General features: G+C 47.1%; 1 protein-coding gene across 3 annotated transcripts in view; it reads right to left on the bottom strand.

Annotated features, from left to right (window-relative positions):
• The window catches only part of LOC126284489 (synaptic vesicle 2-related protein), a 105,633-nt gene that overhangs the window by 10,249 nt on the left and 72,807 nt on the right, over nucleotides 1-22,577 (bottom strand). For all 3 annotated transcript variants that reach the window (XM_049983451.1, XM_049983450.1, XM_049983452.1), the window contains exons 8-11: nucleotides 16,461-16,672; nucleotides 11,264-11,451; nucleotides 7,162-7,273; nucleotides 6,845-6,929 (exon numbers count right to left, since the gene is read on the bottom strand). In XM_049983451.1, coding sequence (XP_049839408.1) covers nucleotides 6,845-6,929; nucleotides 7,162-7,273; nucleotides 11,264-11,451; nucleotides 16,461-16,672 — 597 coding nt within the window. The remainder of the gene's footprint in view (nucleotides 1-6,844; nucleotides 6,930-7,161; nucleotides 7,274-11,263; nucleotides 11,452-16,460; nucleotides 16,673-22,577) is intronic.

The following is a 22,577-nucleotide window of genomic DNA, read 5'->3' as shown; positions in this document are numbered from 1 at the left end:
ATAGGAATGTACATAAAAACATTTTTAAGGACTATAGGAAGTTTACAAAATAAAGTATTATTTTCTTACAAAGTTAATGTATTTCCCAAGAGAGACAATTGATGCAGCTAACATACAAATAAATTAAGCACTATTAAATTACCAGTGTCAGGGTGGAGGAGAGAGGGGTGGAAGGAAGGAGAAAGACTGCTCGTTTTGATTTATACTGCTACCTTTAAAACTGGTGAAAATCTAGCAAGCAACCCAATTCAACATAATGAAACCACAATGCAGATGCAGAACAAACAGTGCCCCCTAAACACACACACACACACACACACACACACACACACACACACAAACGCGCGGATGGGCGATGGCGAGAGAGCAGTTGGGAGGGTGGGAGAGGGGAGGGGGTGAAGGGTGGGGGACGGGGTGGGGAGAGGGGTGGGCGGGGCGGGTGGGGGAGAGGGGTGGGGGAGATGGGTGGGGGGGCGGGGTGGGGGAGAGGGGAGGGGAGAGGCGCGGGGGGCGGGGTGGGGGAGAGGGGAGGGGAGAGGGGCGGGGGGCGGGGTGAGGGGCAGGGTGGGGGAGAGCGGTGGGGGAGAGGGGCGGGGGGCGGGGTGAGAGGCAGGGTGGGGGAGAGCGGTGGGCGAGAGGGGGACTGGGGAGGGGGCAGTGGACGGGGGATGGGAGAGGAGGGTGTAGGGGAGGGGGAGATGGGAGGGGAGAGGGGGACTGGGGAGGGGGCAGTGGAGGGGGGATGGGAGAGGAGGGGTAGGGGAGGGGGAGATGGGAGGGAAGAGGGAGATGGGAGGGGAGGGCGTTAGGGGAGGGGAGAGAGTGAGAGAGAGTGTTGGTGTGAGACAGAGGGAGAGGACAGAGTGAATGTGGGAGGGGGTGGTGGGAGAGGACAGAGTGGATGTGAGAGGGGGTGGTCGGAGGGGACAGAGTGGATGTGAGAGGGGGTGGTGAGAGGAGGAAGGGTGGAGGTGAGAGAGGGGGTGTGAGATACAGGGGAGAGGGGGCAGTGAAAAGGGGGAGAGAGTGCGGAGGGGGAAGGAGTGCGGAGGGGGGCGGCGTGCGGAGGGGGTCGGGGAGCGGAGTGAGCCGGGGGGAGGAGGGGGGCGGCGTGCGGAGGGGGTCGGCGGGCGGAGCGAACCGGTGGGCGGAGGGGGGCGGTGGGCGGAGGGGGGCGGAGGGGGCGGTGGGCGGAGGGGGGCGGAGGGGGCGGGGGGCAGAGGGGGCGGGGGGCGGAGGAGCGAGGTCGAGGAGGGCGGGGGTGGAGGGGGCGAGGTCGGAGGCTGACGGAGGGGGCGAGATCGGAGGGGGACGGGAGGCAGAGTGCCGAGTGGGCCACAGTGCCGAGGGGGCCAGAGTGCGGAGGGGGCCAGAGTGCGGAGGGGGCCAGAGTGCGGAGGGGGCCAGAGTGCGGAGGGGGCCAGAGTGCGGAGGGGGCCAGAGTGCGGAGGGGGCCAGAGTGCGGAGGGGGCCAGAGTGCGGAGGGGGCCAGAGTGCGGAGGGGGCCAGAGTGCGGAGGGGGGCAGAGTGCGGAGGGGGGCAGAGTGCGGAGGGGGGCAGAGTGCGGAGGGGGGCAGAGTGCGGAGGGGGGCAGAGTGCGGAGGGGGGCAGAGTGCGGAGGGGGGCAGAGTGCGGAGGGGGGCAGAGTGCGGAGGGGGGCAGAGTGCGGAGGGGGGCAGAGTGCGGAGGGGGGCAGAGTGCGGTTGGGGGGGGAGTGCGGTTGGGGGGGGAGTGCGGTTGGGGGGGGAGTGCGGTTGGGGGGGGAGTGCGGTTGGGGGGGGAGTGCGGTTGGGGGGGGAGTGCGGTTGGGGGGGGAGTACGGTTGGGGGGGGAGTGCGGTTGGGGGGGGAGTGCGGTTGGGGGGAGAGTTCGGTTGGAGGGCAGTGAAAAGGGGGAGAGAGTGCGGAGGGGGAAGGAGTGCGGAGGGGGGCGGCGTGCGGAGGGGGTCGGGGGGCGGAGTGAGCCGGGGGGAGGAGGGGGGCGGAGTGAGCCGGGGGGAGGAGGGGGGCGGCGTGCGGAGGGGGTCGGCGGGCGGAGTGAACCGGGGTGCGGTTGGGGGGGAGTGCGGTTGGGGGGAGAGTGCGGTTGGGGGGAGAGTGCGGTTGGGGGGAGAGTGCGGTTGGGGGGAGAGTGCGGTTGGGGGGAGAGTGCGGTTGGGGGGAGAGTGCGGTTGGGGGGAGAGTGCGGTTGGGGGGAGAGTGCGGTTGGGGGGAGAGTGCGGTTGGGGGGAGAGTGCGGTTGGGGGGAGAGTGCGGTTGGGGGGAGAGTGCGGTTGGGGGGAGAGTGCGGTTGGGGGGAGAGTGCGGTTGGGGGGAGAGTGCGGTTGGGGGGAGAGTGCGGTTGGGGGGAGAGTGCGGTTGGGGGGAGAGTGCGGTTGGGGGGAGAGTGCGGTTGGGGGGAGAGTGCGGTTGGGGGGAGAGTGCGGTTGGGGGGAGAGTGCGGTTGGGGGGAGAGTGCGGTTGGGGGGAGAGTGCGGTTGGGGGGAGAGTGCGGTTGGGGGGAGAGTGCGGTTGGGGGGAGAGTGCGGTTGGGGGGAGAGTGCGGTTGGGGGGAGAGTGCGGTTGGGGGGAGAGTGCGGTTGGGGGGAGAGTGCGGTTGGGGGGAGAGTGCGGTTGGGGGGAGAGTGCGGTTGGGGGGAGAGTGCGGTTGGGGGGAGAGTGCGGTTGGGGGGAGAGTGCGGTTGGGGGGAGAGTGCGGTTGGGGGGAGAGTGCGGTTGGGGGGAGAGTGCGGTTGGGGGGAGAGTGCGGTTGGGGGCAGAGTGCGGTTGGGGGCAGAGTGCGGTTGGGGGCAGAGTGCGGAGGGGGGCAGAGTGCGGAGGGGGGCAGAGTGCGGAGGGGGGCAGAGTGCGGAGGGGGGCAGAGTGCGGAGGGGGGCAGAGTGCGGAGGGGGGCAGAGTGCGGAGGGGGGCAGAGTGCGGAGGGGGGCAGAGTGCGGAGGGGGCCAGAGTGCGGAGGGGGGCAGAGTGCGGAGGGGGGCAGAGTGCGGAGGGGGCCAGAGTGCGGAGGGGGCCAGAGTGCGGAGGGGGCCAGAGTGCGGAGGGGGCCAGAGTGCGGAGGGGGCCAGAGTGCGGAGGGGGCCAGAGTGCGGAGGGGGCCAGAGTGCGGAGGGGGCCAGAGTGCGGAGGGGGCCAGAGTGCGGAGGGGGCCAGAGTGCGGAGGGGGCCAGAGTGCGGAGGGGGCCAGAGTGCGGAGGGGGCCAGAGTGCGGAGGGGGCCAGAGTGCGGAGGGGGCCAGAGTGCGGAGGGGGCCAGAGTGCGGAGGGGGCCAGAGTGCGGAGGGGGCCAGAGTGCGGAGGGGGGGAGGGGGGCAGAGTGCGGAGGGGGGCAGAGTGCGGAGGGGGGCAGAGTGCGGAGGGGGGCAGAGTGCGGAGGGGGGCAGAGTGCGGAGGGGGGCAGAGTGCGGAGGGGGGCAGAGTGCGGAGGGGGGCAGAGTGCGGAGGGGGGCAGAGTGCGGAGGGGGGCAGAGTGCGGAGGGGGGCAGAGTGCGGAGGGGGGCAGAGTGCGGAGGGGGGCAGAGTGCGGAGGGGGGCAGAGTGCGGAGGGGGGCAGAGTGCGGAGGGGGGCAGAGTGCGGAGGGGGGCAGAGTGCGGAGGGGGGCAGAGTGCGGTTGGGGGGGGAGTGCGGTTGGGGGGGGAGTGCGGTTGGGGGGGAGTGCGGTTGGGGGGGGGAGTGCGGTTGGGGGGGGAGTGCGGTTGGGGGGGGGGAGTGCGGTTGGGGGGGGAGTGCGGTTGGGGGGGGGGAGTGCGGTTGGGGGGGGGAGTGCGGTTGGGGGGGGGAGTGCGGTTGGGGGGAGAGTGCGGTTGGGGGGGGGAGTGCGGTTGGGGGGAGAGTGCGGTTGGGGGGGGAGTGCGGTTGGGGGGGGAGTGCGGTTGGGGGGGGGGAGTGCGGTTGGGGGGGGAGTGCGGTTGGGGGGGGAGTGCGGTTGGGGGGAGAGTGCGGTTGGGGGGAGAGTGCGGTTGGGGGGAGAGTGCGGTTGGGGGGAGAGTGCGGTTGGGGGGAGAGTGCGGTTGGGGGGAGAGTGCGGTTGGGGGGAGAGTGCGGTTGGGGGGAGAGTGCGGTTGGGGGGAGAGTGCGGTTGGGGGGAGAGTGCGGTTGGGGGGAGAGTGCGGTTGGGGGGAGAGTGCGGTTGGGGGGAGAGTGCGGTTGGGGGGAGAGTGCGGTTGGGGGGAGAGTGCGGTTGGGGGGAGAGTGCGGTTGGGGGGAGAGTGCGGTTGGGGGGAGAGTGCGGTTGGGGGGAGAGTGCGGTTGGGGGGAGAGTGCGGTTGGGGGGAGAGTGCGGTTGGGGGGAGAGTGCGGTTGGGGGGAGAGTGCGGTTGGGGGGAGAGTGCGGTTGGGGGGAGAGTGCGGTTGGGGGGAGAGTGCGGTTGGGGGGAGAGTGCGGTTGGGGGGAGAGTGCGGTTGGGGGGAGAGTGCGGTTGGGGGGATAGTGCGGTTGGGGGGATAGTGCGGTTGGGGGGAGAGTGCGGTGGGGGGAGAGTGCGGTGGGGGGATTGCGGTGGGCGAGATAGGGGGAGGCAGGGCGAGAGAGGGGGAGGCAGGGCGAGAGAGGGGGAGGCAGGGCGAGAGAGGGGGAGGCAGGGCGAGAGACGGGGAGGCAGGGCGAGAGACGGGGAGGCAGGGCGAGAGACGGGGAGGCAGGGCGAGAGAGGGGGAGGCAGGGCAAGAGACGGGGAGGCAGGGCGAGAGAGGGGGAGGCAGGGCGAGAGAGGGGGAGGCAGGGCGAGAGAGGGGGAGGCAGGGCGAGAGAGGGGGAGGCAGGGCGAGAGAGGGGGAGGCAGGGCGAGAGAGGGGGAGGCAGGGCGAGAGAGGGGGAGGCAGGGTGAGAGAGGGGGAGGCAGGGTGAGAGAGGGGGAGGCAGGGTGAGAGAGGGGGAGGCAGGGCGAGAGAGGGGGAGGCAGGGCGAGAGAGGGGGAGGCAGGGCGAGAGAGGGGGAGGCAGGGCGAGAGAGGGGGAGGCAGGGTGAGAGAGGGGGAGGCAGGGTGAGAGAGGGGGGAGATAGGAGGATAGGGGGTGGGAGGAGAGAGGGGGAGAGAGGGGGAGGAGAGAGCAGGAGATAAGGAGAGAGAGGGGGAGATAAGGAGAGAGAGGGGGTGATAAGGAGAGAGAGGGGGTGATAGGGTGAGACGGGGGGAAAGGTGGGAGAGGGGGGAGAGAGGAGCAAAGTGGAAATAGGGGGAGAGAGGGGGAAAGTGGAAATAGGGGGAGAGAGGGGAAATAGGGGGAGATGGGGTAATAGGGGCAGATGGGGTAATAGGGAGAGAGGGGGTAATAGGGGGAGAGGGGGTAATAGGGGGAGAGGGGGTAGTAGGGAGAGAGTGGGTAATAGGGGGAGAGGGTGTAATAGGGGGAGAGGGGGTAATAGGGGAAGAGGGTGTAATAGGGGGAGAGGGGGGTAATAGGGGAAGAGGGTGTAATAAGGGCAGAGGGGGTAATAGGAGGAGAGGGGGTAATAGGGGTAGAGTGGGTAATAGGGGGAAAGGGGGTAATAGGGGGAGAGAGGGGTGGGAGGGGAGAGTGTGTGATTGAGAGGGGGAAGGAGAGGGGGTAGGGTAGGGTGTACGAGAGGAGAGGATGGAGGGAGACAGAGGGGCGAGGGAGACAGAGGGGCGAGAGAGACAGAGGACGTAGGGGAGGGGGAGGCAGGGTGGTTAGGGGGAGGGGGAGGTGGTGTAGTTAGGTGGAGGCGGGGTGGGTACAGGGGAGGGGGAGGTGGGGTGGGTACAGGGGAGGGGGAGGCGGGGTGGGTGTGGTGGAGGCGGGGTGGGTACGGGGGAGGCGGGGTGGTTACGGGGGAGGGGGAGGCGGAGTGGGTACGGGGGAGGGTGAGGTGGGGTGGGTAGGGGGGAGGGAGATGCGAGGTGGGTAGGGGGAGGGGGATGCGGTGTGGGTAGGGGGAGGGGGAGGCGGTGTAGGTAGGGGGAGGGGGAGGCGGGGTGGGTAGGGGGAGGGCGAGGCGGGGTGGGTAGGGGGAGGGCGAGGCGGGGTGGGTAGGGGGGAGGGGGAGGTTGTGTGGGTAGGGGGGAGGGGTGGGGAGGTGCGGGGGGAGAGTGGGGCAGAGGGGGGAAGGTGGGAGGGGGGAGGGGAGGGGAGGTGCGAGGGGAGAGTGGGGCAGAGGGGGGTATGTGGGAGGGGGGGAGGCGAGGTGCAAGGGGAGAGTGGGGCAGAGGGGGGAATGTGGGAGGGGGAGGGGGAGAGAGAGGGGGAGAGAGGGGGGAGAGAGGGGGGGAGAGAGGGGGGAGAGGGCTGGAGGGAGAGGGGGAGAGAGAGAGAGAGAGAGAGAGAGAGAGAGAGAGAGAGAGAGAGAGAGAAATGAACATTATTCATGACATGTAGTAAATGCCTGTCTATATGCACAATTCTTTAATAGAAACCATGTTGGAAAAATATTTGGAAATGTTATACTTTACAAGCAAAGGAGGTCGTCAGTGAGGCAAGCTGGCCACAGAAAGAATATTGACTTTGTCCTTTGCAATGGAATCAGCCCATCATTTGTCTTCCAGTTAGGTAAACCACAGAAAACTTAAATCTGGGAAACTGAAGGTGGATCTGAACTGGTGTTACTGTGCATTCACATACAGTATGTTAGTCAAAGTACCATATGGCTTAGTAGTTGCCAGCATGGAAGTAATTGATAGTTACCTGCATTACAGTATATCCTAATAACTTTTCTTCTAAATCATTAGCCACAATAACTGACAGCTCAGATATGCTTATGCCAACAACATAAACCAATTTTGATTATAAAAATTTAACTATTAAGTGCTGCTGCTTCATATAACATTTACATCCATAAAAATCAACAACATGAAATAATCAATATTGAGGTCTCCTAACATGTTTCTTACCTCTGGTGTATACACATATGCAGCTTGGAACACTCCTGCTATGATGCCCCTTGCCAAAAAGAGGACTGATGTCAGGAACCCTCGGCTGTAATTGGGATGTCATAAAATTTTATAGTCTGCAGGAAAATTTAAGAGACTGTGTACACCATTAATAAGGGAATAAACATCAAATCTATTACAGAAGTCAAGGTTCAAACCAAATGTTTCCTGATTTTTTTACATTCAGAGAACGAATTATCTGGACTACACTATGCAATCAGCCATAATGAATAAAATAGCAAAAGCATAATATTAGTGACGCTAAAAATATTACTCACTTGCTTGTACAAATAAAGAGGAAGCAAATACAGATGGTGAAAATCACGAACTGCACAGCCATTGTGTTCCTTCGACCGAACCTTTCAATAACAAATATAGTGGCAAATATACCTGAGAAGAAGATAAATGCGTCTTTAGATAAAGGTTCTAGCTCACATGTAAATCTACATAAGTGTGTGGGGGGGGGGGGGGGGGGAGGAGGAGGAGAAGGGAGGGTGCGCAAGTGTGGAGGAGGAGGGTGTTTGGAGACATGAGTGCATGCACAACAGAACAACTGAACCACTACATACAATATTTGTCATAACTAAATGCAAAGACACATTTTGGTCTAATATCCAAGTAAACCAAAGCTTTGCTATTAAGTGAGTTATTCAATTAAAAACAGTTCTGAATAATTCAAACCCATGCTATTATGAGAGTTATTTAATTAAAAATAGTCCTTATTACAAATATCTTTAAATGAGTCTTTTCTAAACAGAACACAATGTGTGAACATCCTACGTTAAAGACAATTTTTTTAATAAATATTATCTTTTGGAACTGTAGCACTGTTAATATAGAGCAAGCACTCAGCATAAATAAAATAGCTGAGTAAGAGGACACCAGATACAGCAGTTTGTCAAAATGGTGCTGGGTACTGCCTGACCTCTGTTCCTGCTAGACAAGAGGATTTTTTCGATCACTTTAGCACGTAAATATGAACAAAAAATGTTTTGGCAAAGTTTTTTTTAATGCTATACCAGAATAGTTTGTGAAAGTTTATAAGGCTTTTGTCTGAAAATGAATAAAATTATGTTTGTTAATATTTAATCAGCGTTAGCTGTTTGAAGAAACATTTTCCTCTTACTGAAGTAACAGGCACTGAGGCTAAACTGGTAGGAGTCTTATAAGACAGTAAGAACAATCTTAACTGTGCAGAATTCTTGGCCAAACCTGAAATGAGATAACACACATAAACGGCAGTGAAGTTGAAATAATTTATTCTTTACCCTGTGCAGCCAAAATATTTTATGAAATGCAGCTTTTTGTGTGTTTCTTTCAGTATAACACGACCTAATGTTTCATTTAATTAATTTTTGTTTTGATAAATCTGACTAATCACACTATCAAAATAATGCTGATACTTTACACACAAAAATTCACATTCACAGACTGTGCAGCTAAATGCATATTGGCAGACAGCTGATATATCTAAAATATAAAAATTATCAAGGTCAACTTCTGTTTACAATTCACATGAATGAAGTTTTTAACACTGAAGTGCCAAAGAAACTGGTGTAGGCATGCATTTTCAAATACAGAGATATGTAAACAGGCAGATTATGGCACTACAATCAGCAATGCCTATATAAGACAAACGCGTGGCACAGTTGTTAGATCAATTACTGCCGCTACAATGGCAGGGCATCAAGATTTAAGCAAGTCTGAACATGGTGTTATATTCAGTGCACGAGGGATGAGACACAGCATCTCTGAGGTAGCAATAAAGTGGGGATTTCCCACATGACCATTTCACAAGTAAACCGTGAATATCAGGAATCCAGTAAAACATCAAATCTGCACCATCGCTGCAGCCGGAATAAGATCCCACAAGAACAGGACCAACAACAACTGAAGAGAATTGTTCAACGTGACAGAAATGCAATCCTTCCATAAATTGCTGTAGATTTCAATGTTGGACCACCAACAAGTGTCAGCATGCAAACCATTCAATGAAACATCATCGGTATGGACTTTCGGAGCTGAAAGCCCACTCTTGTACCCTTGATGACTGCATGACACAAAGCTTTACTCCTTGCCTGGCCTCATCAACACTGACATTGGAATGCTGACAACTGGAAACATGTTGCTTGGTTGGGTGAGTCTCGTTTCAAATTGTAGCGAGCGGATAGACATGTAGTGGTATAAAGACAACCTCATGAATCCATGGATCCTGTATGTCAGCAGGAGACTGTTCAAGCAGGTGGAGGCTCTGTAATGGCGTGTGCAGTTGGAGTGATATTGGACCCATGGTACTTCTAGATATGACTAACAGGTGACATGTACGTAAGCATCCTGTCTGATCACCTGCATCCATTCATGTCCATTGTGTGTTATGACAGACTTGGGCAATTCAAGCAGGACAATGTGGTACCCCACACATCCAGAATTGCTACAGGAACACTCTTCTGAGTTTAAACACTTCTGCTGGCCACCAAAGTCCCCAGACATGAACATTACTGAGCATATCTGTAATGCCTTGCAGTGTGCTGTTCAGAAGAGATCTTCAACTCCTCATACTCTTACAGATTTATGGACAGCCCTGCAGGCTTCATGGATGTCAATTCCCTCCAACACTACTTCAGACATTAGTCAAGTCCATGCCATGTCATGTTGCAGGACTTCTGTGTGCTTGCAGGGTCCCTACACAGTATTAGGCAGGTGTACCAGTTTCTTTGGCTCTTCAGTGTAGTATGAGCGATATCCAGAAAGTAAAGTTGTAAGGCCTACAGCTCTACCATGGAATTAAGTTTCTCATGGGTAGTACCATGTTTGTGTATGGTAGCAACACTAAAACAAATACTTATGCTGATGGTGATGCTTATTGTGGTGCCAGTTAAAGATAAGTGCTCTCATTCCATGTCCCACTAAGTGTGAAGTGTGTGCTGTGATACACTAGCTGAATGCCAAGGGTATAAACATGGCTTTGAATTATTGCAAAGTCATATCGTTGTATGAAGAGGTGGTTATGTGACAGCATTATGTGACAAACGTGTATGGATTTTCACTTTCACGAACAGAAATTCATGAAGAAGAGAGAAGTGAATGCCTGTATGTGGTGACTGATTAACTGGTGCAAAATTTTGAAGAGCATATTTGTTCTGATTGCCATGTAACCATTGATTATATACAAACTGTATCTGAAGTTTCTTGAACCATTGTTCATGAAAATTTGAGCGATCGACTAAGATATTGCAAGTTGTGTACTGTGGGTTCTGAAGATGCTTAATGCAGATCACAAAATCAACAGAGTCAAAGCTACAGGAGTTTCCTAATCCTTTTGCGAGTGATGGGGAGATTTTTCTTGATTTCACAGTGACAGAGGACGAGACATGAGTTTACCATTCACGCCGCACAAAACAAGTGACAACCAGTGCAGTGGTGTCACATTCATTCCCCTTCATCAAAAAAAATTCAAATCTGAGTAATCAGATCAAGAAGTTATGGCAACCATTTTCTGGGGCAGTAAAGGGGTTCTGCTTGTCGAATACTTGCCTAGAGGAGAAATAACTGACTATGTACAATAATGTGAGGAACTCAAGAAACTTCTGTGAGGCCCTCAAGAAACTTCACAGAACCATAAAGAACAAACACTATGGAACGCTGACGAAGGGAGTCTTCCTCCTTAACGAAAGTGCTAGACCACATTTCGCTTGAGTAATGCACGACTTGATGACCTCACTTTGTAGGAATCTTTTACACCACTCCTCTTATCAAAGTACTGATTTTGTGCCCAGTGACCACCATTTATTTCCTAAATTGAAGGGATATGTATGTGGAAAGAACATTTCTAATGATGGGGCAGTGAAGATCGAAGTGGAGAAGCAGTTCAAGGAGTTAGCAGGAGACATCTACAATGCAGGTATTAAAAAACTCATCCCATGACTAACAAAATGCACTGAAGTAAATAATGATTATGTGGCACAATGATTTAATATCTATGCCATTGTTCCTGAATGTTTCATTGAAATATTTGTGTTTGTACAGTGTCTGAACATGACTACTTCATGTACCACATTCATTCCCACCTCTTCTTGCTCCATCTCTGTATACAGCACAGAAGAAATGATGTTGCTCTCACTTGTATCGTCTCTACCTCCACTAGTTCTAATTGGTAAAGGTTCCAGACTGACAAGTGGCAATCAAGATTGAACTGAATGAACACTAATAAATGAAAATGGTTTTTTTACAATAAATTCAATCTGTGAAAACCACAAAATTTAATTTATGGAAGTGTACTTCTAAAATATATGTGCACACAAGTCTATGGTCAATGTTTTACTTGCTAACAGAGCAACCTATACTTTTGATTTTCCTCCCTATTTTAATGAGTAAACAAACCTGGAAACTCTGCAAGTGTAGTCCAGAGAAGATCCATGTAATCAGTGGCAGCAAGTTCACGACAGTCAGCACTACAAGTGTCAACTGGACGAAGGACAGTTGCTGCAAGTGAACAGGTACCATCTGCAGCCTCAAAAAGTTCTGTTGTCATGAGGACGACGCCATAGTAGCAGAAGGCACATGCAGTCCTGAAAAAGAGAATAATATAAATGATCACACAGTGTTTCCCCACAGATTAAAATATGCCATTAATAGGACTCTCTGCAAGAAGCGTGACTTCACAGATGTCAATAACTGTCTGGTAGTCCATCTCCTTATGTCGATTTCAGAAGGTTTTTAAGAAGTCTTAGTTGTTAACAGAAGGGTTTGGAGGGAGCTGAGAAAGCAATCTACTTCCAGCATAATGACTGACAGAGAGAGAAATGTCTGTGGGCAGAATAAGCTCCCCCTTCCTCATGTAATAGTAGTAATACATATGTGGTTTGCATTTTACACTGAGCATGAGCACTGAAGTAGAAGTGGCACATTGTACAAGCGCTATTCTTAAATTAACTGCTCACTGCCCCCCCCCCCCCCCCCTTTTTTTTTAGAAGAAGAAAATGTATATACAATCTGCACTTACATGTTGACATTACTTCTCCACAGTCACCACCACCTTATCCTAAACATCTGTTGTACTGTGGCACTGACTTAAACATCACTTGTGCTTTGGCCAGTTGTTGACGCTGTTTTTGAGCTTATGGCTGGTCATGAGGTGCTGAGCAGTCAGCCAGGCCTTTATTTTAGGGAAAAAAATGAAAGTTGCTTGGTGCCAAGCCCAGACTATTGGGAAAATGTTTAAAAATCTCCTGGTAAAAAGTAGAGTTTTTCCTTCATTCAGTATGCTTAAGTAGCATAGTGGTAGCGTTACCGCCTACCACGCAGAGGGCCTGGGTTTGATTCCTTGCAAGGGACTGGGTGTTGTGTGACTTTCACCATCATTTTCATCATCATTGACTTGCAAGCCATCGATGTGGCATCACATAAAAAGGACTGGCAATACGGCGGCCAAACTCCCCTGAATGGGGCCTCCCGGCCAACAATGCCATATGATCATTTCATTTTTCCCTTCGTTCAGTTCACAGTATGGTGCTACACACTGCCATGAAGGAGTGTGTTCCTTTGATAATCATGCCATGTTTATTTTGGAGTGCCATTTGAGACTGGAAAGTGTCTCTCAATAAATGTACAAAGTCGCAGTATTCTCATGAGTTACTCTCATGAAATTTGTTGTCAAAATTCCTCTGTGATCCCAAAAAACTGTAATCATCATTTTACAGTCTGACAGATCTGCATGAATTTTTGGGCTTATTGGGAAAATGAGTGTGACTCCACTATTTGGACCATTCCTTAGTTTCAGAATTTACATATTGCACCCATGACTTGTTCCCAGTCATGATACTATTCAGGAATTTCTCTTCATCTTCAAGGTAGAGCAGAAGGAATGTCAAGAATGAACATATTCTCTCAGTTTTGTTCACATCAATTTGACTTTTTGGTACCAACAGTGTACAACTTACAGTAACCTAATTACTGTGTGACAGTGTTAAGGAGGGTTGACATTGAAATCTGAGGCATATCTTCCAGAAGATTGGAAACTGTAAACCAACATCTTTCACACATAACTTTGTCAATATGTTGAACAAGTCCATCAGTCACACTTGCATGTCTTCCTCAACTGCTTTGCACATCTGTGCAACTGGCCTTGAATTTTCTGTAACACCATCACTCACATCGCCATCCCAATACATACAACAGAATAAATGATGAACCTCGGCAGAAATGACTCATTCTACTTGCATACATACCTCATTACCGATGGAAGATGCAGTCCATTTAAACTGCTTGCTGCTTACACATTAATGAACACAATCACGTGGGTGCTTTCACATGTGGCTCTGCCTTTGATTGTGTACACCTTCTGGGTTACAGGACTGGGGTAGGTGGTGATGGGAGGGTGCATGGGACAGGTTTTACACCGGGGGCGGTTACAAGGGTAGGAGCCAGATGGTAGGGAAGGTGGTTTGGGGATTTCATAGGGATGAACCAAGAGGTTATGAAGGTTAGATGGACGGCGGAAAGACACTGTTGGTAGAGTGGGGAGGATTTCATGAAGGGTGGAACTCATTTCAGGGCAGGATCTGAAGAAGTCATATCCCTGCTGGAGAGCCACATTCAGAGTCTGATCCAGTCCCGGAAAGAGGTTGGGCAGATATGTCAGTCGGGGCGGAAGAACAGAGGCAAAGATGTTGTTGAATGGAGCACTTCCTTTCTCGCTGATCACCTGGTACCCTACCTAAAACCTCTTTCCTCATTACCTTAGCCAGGTTCACCCTAAACCACTACCACTTCACTTTTGAAGGCCAGACATACCAACAATTAAAGGGAACAGTTATGGGTACCAGGATAGCCCCCCTCGTATGCCAACCTATTTATGGGTTGCTCAGAGGAAGCCTTCGTGGTTACCCAAGCCTGCCAACCCAAAGTTTGGTGCAAACTTATTGATGACATCTTCATGATCTGGACTCACAGTGAAGAAGAACTCCAGAATTTCCTCTGCAACCTCAACTCCTTTGGTTCCATCAGATTCACCTGGTCCTACTCCAAATCCCATGCCACTTTCCTCCACGTTGACCTCCATCTGGCCAATGGCCAGCTTCACGCAGCTGTCCACATCAAACCCACTAACAACCAACAGTACCTACATTATGACAGCTGCCACCCATTCCACATCAAACGGTCCCTTCCCTACAGCTTAGGTCTTCATGGCAAACGAATCTGCTCCAGTCCGGAATCCCTGAACCATTACACCAATAACCTGAAAACAGCTTTCGCATCCCGCGACTAGCATCCTGACCTGGTACACTTCCTCATCCCCTCCAACCCAGAAATTCCCACAGAAGAATCCCAAAAGTGTCCCACTTGTGACAGGATACTTTCCGGGACTGGATCAGACTCTGAATGTGGCTATCTAGCAGGGATACGACTTCCTCAAATCCTGTCCTGAAATGAGATCCATCCTTCATGAAATCCTCCCCACTCCATCAAAAGTTTCTTTCCGCCGTCCACCTAACCTTCGTAACCTCTTGGTTCATCCCTATGAAATCCCCAAACCACCTTCCCTACCCTCGGCTCCTACCATTGTAACCGACCCCAGTGCACCCTCCCACCACCACCTACTCCAGTCCTGTAACACGGAACGTGTACACAATCAAAGGCAGAGCCACGTGTGAAAGCACCCACGTGATTTACCAACTGACATGACTGCACTGTGAAGCCTTCTATGTGGGAATGACCAGCAACGAACTGTCCATTTGCATGAATGGACACAGGCAGACAGTGTTTGTTGGTAATGAGGATCACCCTGTGGCTAAACATGCCTTGGTGCACGGCCAGCACAGTGTTACACCGTCCGGGTTATCTGGATACTTCCAACTGACACCAACCTATCAGAACTCCGGAGATGCAAACTTGCCCTTCAATATATTCTCTCTTCCCGTTACCCACCAGGCCTCAACCTCCACTAATTTCAAGTTGCCGCCCCTCGTACCTCACCTGTCATTCAACAACATCTTTGCCTCTGTACTTCCGCTTCGACTGACATCTCTGCCCAACCTCTTTGCATTTACATGTGTCTGCCTGTGTCTGTGTGTGTGTGTGTGTGTGTGTGTGTGTGTGTGTGTGTGTGTGTGTGTGCGCGCGCAAGTCTATACGTGTCCTTTTTTCCTCCTAAGGTAAGTCTTTCCGCTCTCAGGATTGGAATGACTCCTTACCCTCTCCCTTTAAACCCACATCCTTTTGTCTTTCCCTCTTTCCTGATGAATTAACCTTGGGTTGCGAAAGTTTGAAATTTGTTTGTGTGTTTTTTATTGTGTCTATCAACATACCAGCGCTCTCTCGTTTGGTAAGTTACAGCATCTTTGTTTTATATATATATATATATTTCCCATGTGGTATGTTTCCTTCTATTATATTTTTTTCACTGTATGTCGCATTCAATATTTCCAGGTTCAGGGATTAAACTTACGCATTAAAATTTCTTTAAAAAGTATGTTGAGAGTAGAAGTCAACAACAATGAATGAAATTTGCATTTTTAAATTTTTGTGGTGGTTATAAAGTCAGTAGTATATGTGTACTCAAAGGTATTTTCAGGTTCTGGATGCTACTTACACGTCAGTACCTCTTTAAAATGCATGTTAATATAATTCAGTAACAATTGATGAACTTTTCTTTCAGTGGACATGAAGTATAAAATAACCCCCCCCCCCCCCCCCCCCCCGTAATGCGCATTATGAAAAATGCCTAGGTATTGCAAATTTTCATGCAGAACACCAGTAAGAAGTAAGACACATCGCAGGAAGTTCTAACTTCTTGGGTGAACATGCTGATAAAGAATTAAACTTATAAAGACACACAGGTTTCACCATAAGAAAAATTGTCAATTTTGGGACCAGTGAAATTAGGAAGTTAGTGGATTTTATATTTTCTCTCACTCATCTCCTACAGTGTATTATTTGAGTCTGGTTGTTCAATTCATCAAAAATATCCACTGTGCAAAATAAAGAAATCATTTGCTTGTGATATTCACACTGTGCTTCTGTGAGGTATGTGTTTAAGCAGTTGGCAAAATCAAATACAGCCTACATTTATTCCCAGACTGTACTCTCATGAATTAACTTTGCATAAAAAGCAGTGACACACACAGCCACAAAACTTTTCAATAACCAGCCTACAGAAATAAATATCATACTAACAGAGAGAAGTAGAAGCATTTTCTTAAAGATGGAATAAAGGTGGAATAAAGTTGTTTCTCAATTGAAGACAAAGTTTCCACAAAATCACTCAATCATCTTTAACAGTATTTTATTTGTAATTTTCTGTCTAGATTGCATTATATATGACACAGTGACAATTTGTTTCTTCTTGACAACTCCTACTACTATATTGTACAAGATTTACTTAACAGAAACAGCTAACCAATTTTGAAATCTGTAAACTGCCAGCAAGTAGCCATAAATATAATTTCTAAAAAGTGTGTGAAAATTTTCATCATTTATTGTGAATTTTGTCTATAAAACTAAACACACAGTAATAGTAATATACTCTTTTCTTTGAGGCATCTCTTCCTTAGAGCTAAATCTATTACAGAATACTGACCAGATCAGCCAAAGCAGCAATGATGTCCTCCTGAGCTCTGGCAACAGGAGATCAGTAACACGACCACGCTTGGTAGCTGATGATGCCGATTCCACCACCAGACGTCCTGGCAATTCGGGTCGACCATTTTCGTGTGCAATTTGCTGCAGTGTGGCCAGGGCCACTTCAGGTTTGCCACTTGCAACGTGATACCTGGCACTTTCTGGCAGCCACTTTAACAGAGAAATTTTAATGCTGCAGTGGCTCTGGTCGGGAGATGTGTTCAAAGTTTCAAGGAGAGTAGTTTGTTAGACATGTCAGAGCATTTGTTGGAGGTAATTCAAATCTAAAATTAGCAACAGGTACCAAGTTTTACAGGTTCTGATAAGTACAGAAGTACAAGTACAGGAGTTGAAATTTTTTAGCTTGCAAGTTAACATTCATATCAATATTTTATCAGAATGTAACATGCATGCACATGCTTCTATGTCATTTCTCACCTCACAGGAGGAAACAAATTAATGCTTGACATCGTTCATCAACAGCCAAGATCGCTATTTTTTATTTCGTTACCAGCAAATCTAAGGTGCCATCACCAGATCTGTACAGAATATAGATTGTAAATTACAATCATAATCAGATCAGATACAAAATGGCGGGGTAAATATTTTCACACAATGGGTTTATGCAACATATTTTATGCATATGCATCTCAGTACATGCCCATCATAAGTATAATATATCACATCAAGTTGAGACATGTCATTCCAGTAACACACAGAAAGTGATGCATCTGGAAGTCAATAAGAAAACCAAGATTTACATAAAATATCATACATATTGCACCAAATACACAAGCCCGTCTTCATAAAAAAATATTTTCCTAAAATTTTTTTAATAAAAATGTTTAAAACTGAATTCCTTATAAGATTATAAAAGAATTTATTGTACACCAACTGTACTATCGATTGTCTTTATAGTTAAATAGTTATAAGGCAAGTACAATGCATAAAATACATCACAATTGAATAACCTTATAGTAGATCACTCTGAGTCTGTGTGGTACGAGTACAGACAATGCATGAAGTACATGTCCCACTTATTACCTTCATTATGACATCTTCTTTGTACATTGTGTCTGAACACACTATCATACAGACTTAAAGTGATCTTCTCTAAACTTGTGCAATAGTGATATATTTTCCACACTATACTCGCCTTGTAACTATTTGACTACAAATGCAGTAGTAGTGCAGAAAATTTTAGGAAAAAATATTTAGTAAATAAGGAATTTTGCTACTGCAATAAACTCTGGTTTGGATTTCTTGTGTTATATTATTACATACTAACAGTTACATACAGCATTTTTTAACTCCTTGAATGCATCTTCTTCCTTAGCTTTACAATTTATGATCGATTTCTGTATAATTACTACAACAGTGGCACCTGCTGATAGTTCAGAACATTGTTGCTTTTACATAAATCTTGTTTCATTATTGACATGCCAATGCATAAATTCCTGCGTGTTACTGCAAATACTTGTCACTACTTAACACGACATATTGTACAGAAGATAGAGATGTACTGAGGATGTGGTTGCAGAAGGTATGTTCTGTAAAGCTGGTTTGTGAAAATATATACTCCATCTTACTGTTGCCTATCTGTCCTGATTATAATTTAGTTTACGATCTTTATGGTTTACAGATCTCATGATGGCAATTTAGATTTGCCAAAACTGCCTACCAACAAAATTATAGTTGGTGTTGTTTGCTATTGAAGTTTTTACTTCTATTTTTCACAAAAAATTAATGTTACTGAAACAACATTAATACATCTAGCAGTATGTGATATCAATGTAATAGTCCCACAAGCGTTGAGTTGAATTGTCCATAGCTGACTACATTTGATGAAGTATAAATATCTGAAAACAAGAATGGCAGAATGTGGTTTGATCAACATAATAGAACAATGGCACAAGTAGAGATCTAAATTGAATAATTGTACAAATGACTTGATAAATACTGAAATCAATGGATTTTTCTTCTCTTTCTGTAGTTAAAGTGGAGCCTGGGCTAGCCTCAGTGCTTGGAAAGTGAGACAGATAAATCCACTACCTCCATGATCGTTGTCATGATTCCACAATGAAGCTCAGAGTGTCATGCACAAAAACAATGTTTTGTCTTCTGTTTCTGGCTATTTAGTGCCAGGTGTCCCACATACCATTCTCTAGCAGACCCTAGCAGAGTCCATTGTTAAATATTCTTCTTGGGTTGCTAAGTAACCTTCCACAAGAACAAAATCAAGCAGATATAGAAAAACCTGCTTTTCAATGGTCACATGTTTCATTTCTTTTGTATTTCACTGAATTCAGGATTGTAGCAGATATAAATACTCTCCCCTAATGAAATAAAAATTTTTCTTGAAGCTTTTCAGTAACATTCAAGGACATTAAGTAAGTCATTACCAAGTATTGCATGTCTTACATTTATACAGGATATTGATACAATATCTGTTGTTTGAGTAGCACCCCACACATCTAGAGCCAATTTTTATTATTGTTATTAATAATAATAATAATATCCATATGGTTTACAGGGTCATTTTACATTCTTATATAAATGGTAAAATATATGTAAAATTACAAAGCAAGACAAACATAATACAAAAAATTAACACTCTAAAATTTCTAACTGAATAACTAGATTACTTAACTAGTAAACAGATCTTGGTGTCACCAAATGCAGTTCACTGAACTCACTGGGAAATTTTTGTAATACTCTTCAATTTGATGTCATGTAGTTAGCAAAGTGACCCCACAGTCCCACAATAGGGGCTCCTAGATCCCCTGTATGGAATTAATTTAGAGATGTGTATAGGTTCCTGGGGAGACTAAATCCATTTACACATTTTGTAGGATCTGTAATAAGGTGAGAATTTGCCGGAGGAAACTTTTGCCAAACCTTTCTCTACACTTGGCACACATCAAATATAAGAACGGCATCTTGCATTGGCCAAGGTGATTTTATGGACTGAAGTCTTCTGGCACATATATTCTGTAGCGGGTTCTACAGGAGTGAGCTCTGATGAGTCGTACACTTTTGAACCTCTCACTGCTGCTGCTCCTTGTCTAACTCATGGTGGTGCAATATTATCTAATATGGGAAACCACAGAAGCAGTTTCGATTTAGCAGTACCAATAAGTTGCTGTTGACTTTAACTGACATGACGTAGGGGGAAAATCACGGCTGTAAATGTTTGAAAACGTGTTCTGAGAATATTGAAAGAAAGACCAAGAAATCATTTGCACATGACATGATATAATTTTAAGGCACACTTTGCAATTATTACATTTCACCTCTAAGTAATTACATGTGCTACATAAACTGAAACAAAAACAGTGTCACAATATTTCAAGGCTGAAATGCGCAAAAAATGGAAACGATAATTTTGTCAGACCTATGAAAAATGGACAGAAGTTGACTGCAGGCCAGAACCCACAATTTTTCATCCCATAATTAAATACAGTGGTTTGTATTTATTTTAATAAGCACAGACAAATTTATTGAAACAAAATTTGATGTGTAAAAAGCACTTAATTATATTACTTATTATATTCTTGTTCATTTTTTATTCTAATACACATTTAAACAACACAAAGAGTTCGTTCATTCAACCCGCAGTAAATGAGTAGATGACTATAACTTCAAATGAAAATATTGTTCCCTCATTGACGAATATGAAAATGAACACAAAGGAGAGAGTGTTTACATCAAACTGGTACAAAAGTTAACTGACAGGAATATATCAAGTATTCTGAACTAAAAATAACCTCTAATTACAGGTAGATGTGCAACACTCAAACCAGGATTCTATTATAGATTCCGCTGTGTCAGAATCATGTCAAACAAAAAGAGTTATTGATGTCAAATAATTTTATGAAAAGATTACAGTGCCTTGAGCATGAACTTATAAAGTACAGTGTTGCATGGGGAACACAAAGCAAAAATGGTAATACTGAAAGTAGATAGATAAATTAAAGAACTGGAACTAAAATATACAAAAGAAAATCAGGCTTTCAAAATGTCACTTTGTAATTTTTCCAATTTTGAAACTGTTTTATGCATACACAATTAATAACACTGCTCTCACCGTTGCGTCATTTTCAGTTGGTGCTGCATGTGCTTCACACTCTTCTCCTAATGAATATTGTCATTTGCTTCAGGCCCCTCCTCATCCGATGCACTGACTGCTATATTGTACTGTACGAATCAAATACTGTAGCTACAGTACTTTCCACGCAATGTAGTTAGACTGTATATCTTAAAGAACTCAGCATTTGGCATATTAACGAACACTGCCAAAGGCAAAAGAAGCAGCAAGCGGAAAAAAAAACAAAAACAAAAAAACGATATACATGCACTGATGTGTGGAGCTGAACCTGTTATCTTCTGGACTGTGTTCCAGGACACATCCACTGAGCCACTGTCTGATAACTACAGTGCAACTTACATACACATACTACTAGCCTTTTTCATCAACGTGCCTGTAGGTAGCATGACACTTATTTTGTCGTTAAAAATTTAATGCGAATTGTGTAGTTACTGTTATTCGAGCCTAGAGATCATTTTTGTAAGAGGTGTTCAAATGTTATTGGCTGCTGTCAAACTTCAAGCACTTAGCTTTCAACTGCAAATATTTTGAATTTCCCACTTTTAAACTGCCAGTAAGTACCTATAATATATTTAAATCACATCAATTATGAGTCATCTCTCAGAAATGTTATGAGATCTGTTATCTGCATTCATTACTTGCATAACCAATAATTTATTAACATAATCTTATATACCTAATGAAATATTTTGAGCTTCAGTAGTGTGAGGGTGGCACATTCAAATATTTACTGAATATTTTTTATGTCAATAAAAACTTCTTTATTGTTTACCTCTTTTTAACTTGTGCAAGGTCAAAACAAAAGCACTGTTTTGCATTGCCACTAGCTTGTGAATTGAGAATTGAAGTTAAACCTGACTTGATCCACAAAATTTCACAAGCCAAACCTAGTCCTACTTCACGGCAGCATAATTTGAGATTTACATTTATACAACAGAGATTTCATGTTCTGCATGTAATTTTCTGTGTTAATCTAAGTCCAACTGTTATATACTGTCAGCCCTTAGATATTTATCTTTCTGGAATGCTGTATGTCTTAGATTTGCTTGTTAATTTCAGCTACCACATTGGGTTCTCTGTGAAAATAGTTTCCAGACAATTAAATTCTGTGATTCTGCTGTAGGATCCTTTCATCCTCTACCAGTGGCTGTACCCCTACCCATGCTTAATCCATGTCAATGATAAAATGTTCAATTTTTGGTTCATTTATAAAAAGGGCAATCTTGCTTGCTGCCCTCTCCATAACCTCTTATTTATCCCAATTCTTCCCCAGATTGGGCAAGAATGCTATCTTATTTACATATACTGGGTGAGAGTTTATCTAATCTCCAACTTTAATTTCTTCATAGATCTCGAACTGGGGTAAACCCAATAAACAAGCAAACTAAATTAATTTTTCTGTCTTTTCAATAACAAATTTATTACTAAAAATGCCTGTGTCAGGATAAACATTTACAGCACTTTTCAATGGCAAAATTTAGTCCCAACATTTACTACGCAGAAAAGTTATGGATACATTCCTTACCACATTAATTATTTAAACTCTCACAAAGTATGCCAGTGTTTTACAAAAGGGAAAAGTGCAAATAGGGCTTGCACTCTGAGGGTTCCACATAGACCTTAGAATTTCAACTTGATACGTCTATGCACTCCAGAGAAAAAGGGGTCTTAACAATGGACAGACAGGCAGGGAGGCAGCAAAGTGATACTATAAGTGTTCTGTTTTTATCAATTGAGATACGGAGCCCCAAAAAACAGCACACAAATGGTTTTGTCCAGATAGACACTTACAGAAAATTATTCCTGTAATACTTCCCTGGGTCAATATGTTGCATTTATGTGTCTATTAGTTCAGAATGCCCAATTTCTTTCTGGTTCACACATTATCTTCCATACGGGCTTCTAATGGCTTTTTTGCACTTCATTATGAACTTGGCTTTCTTGCGCTTCATTATGAACTTAAAACAG

This window comes from Schistocerca gregaria, chromosome 8 (genome assembly GCF_023897955.1).
Source record: "Schistocerca gregaria isolate iqSchGreg1 chromosome 8, iqSchGreg1.2, whole genome shotgun sequence".
Lineage (NCBI taxonomy): Eukaryota > Metazoa > Arthropoda > Insecta > Orthoptera > Acrididae > Schistocerca > Schistocerca gregaria.
This window is presented reverse-complemented; position numbering and strand designations above follow the sequence as displayed.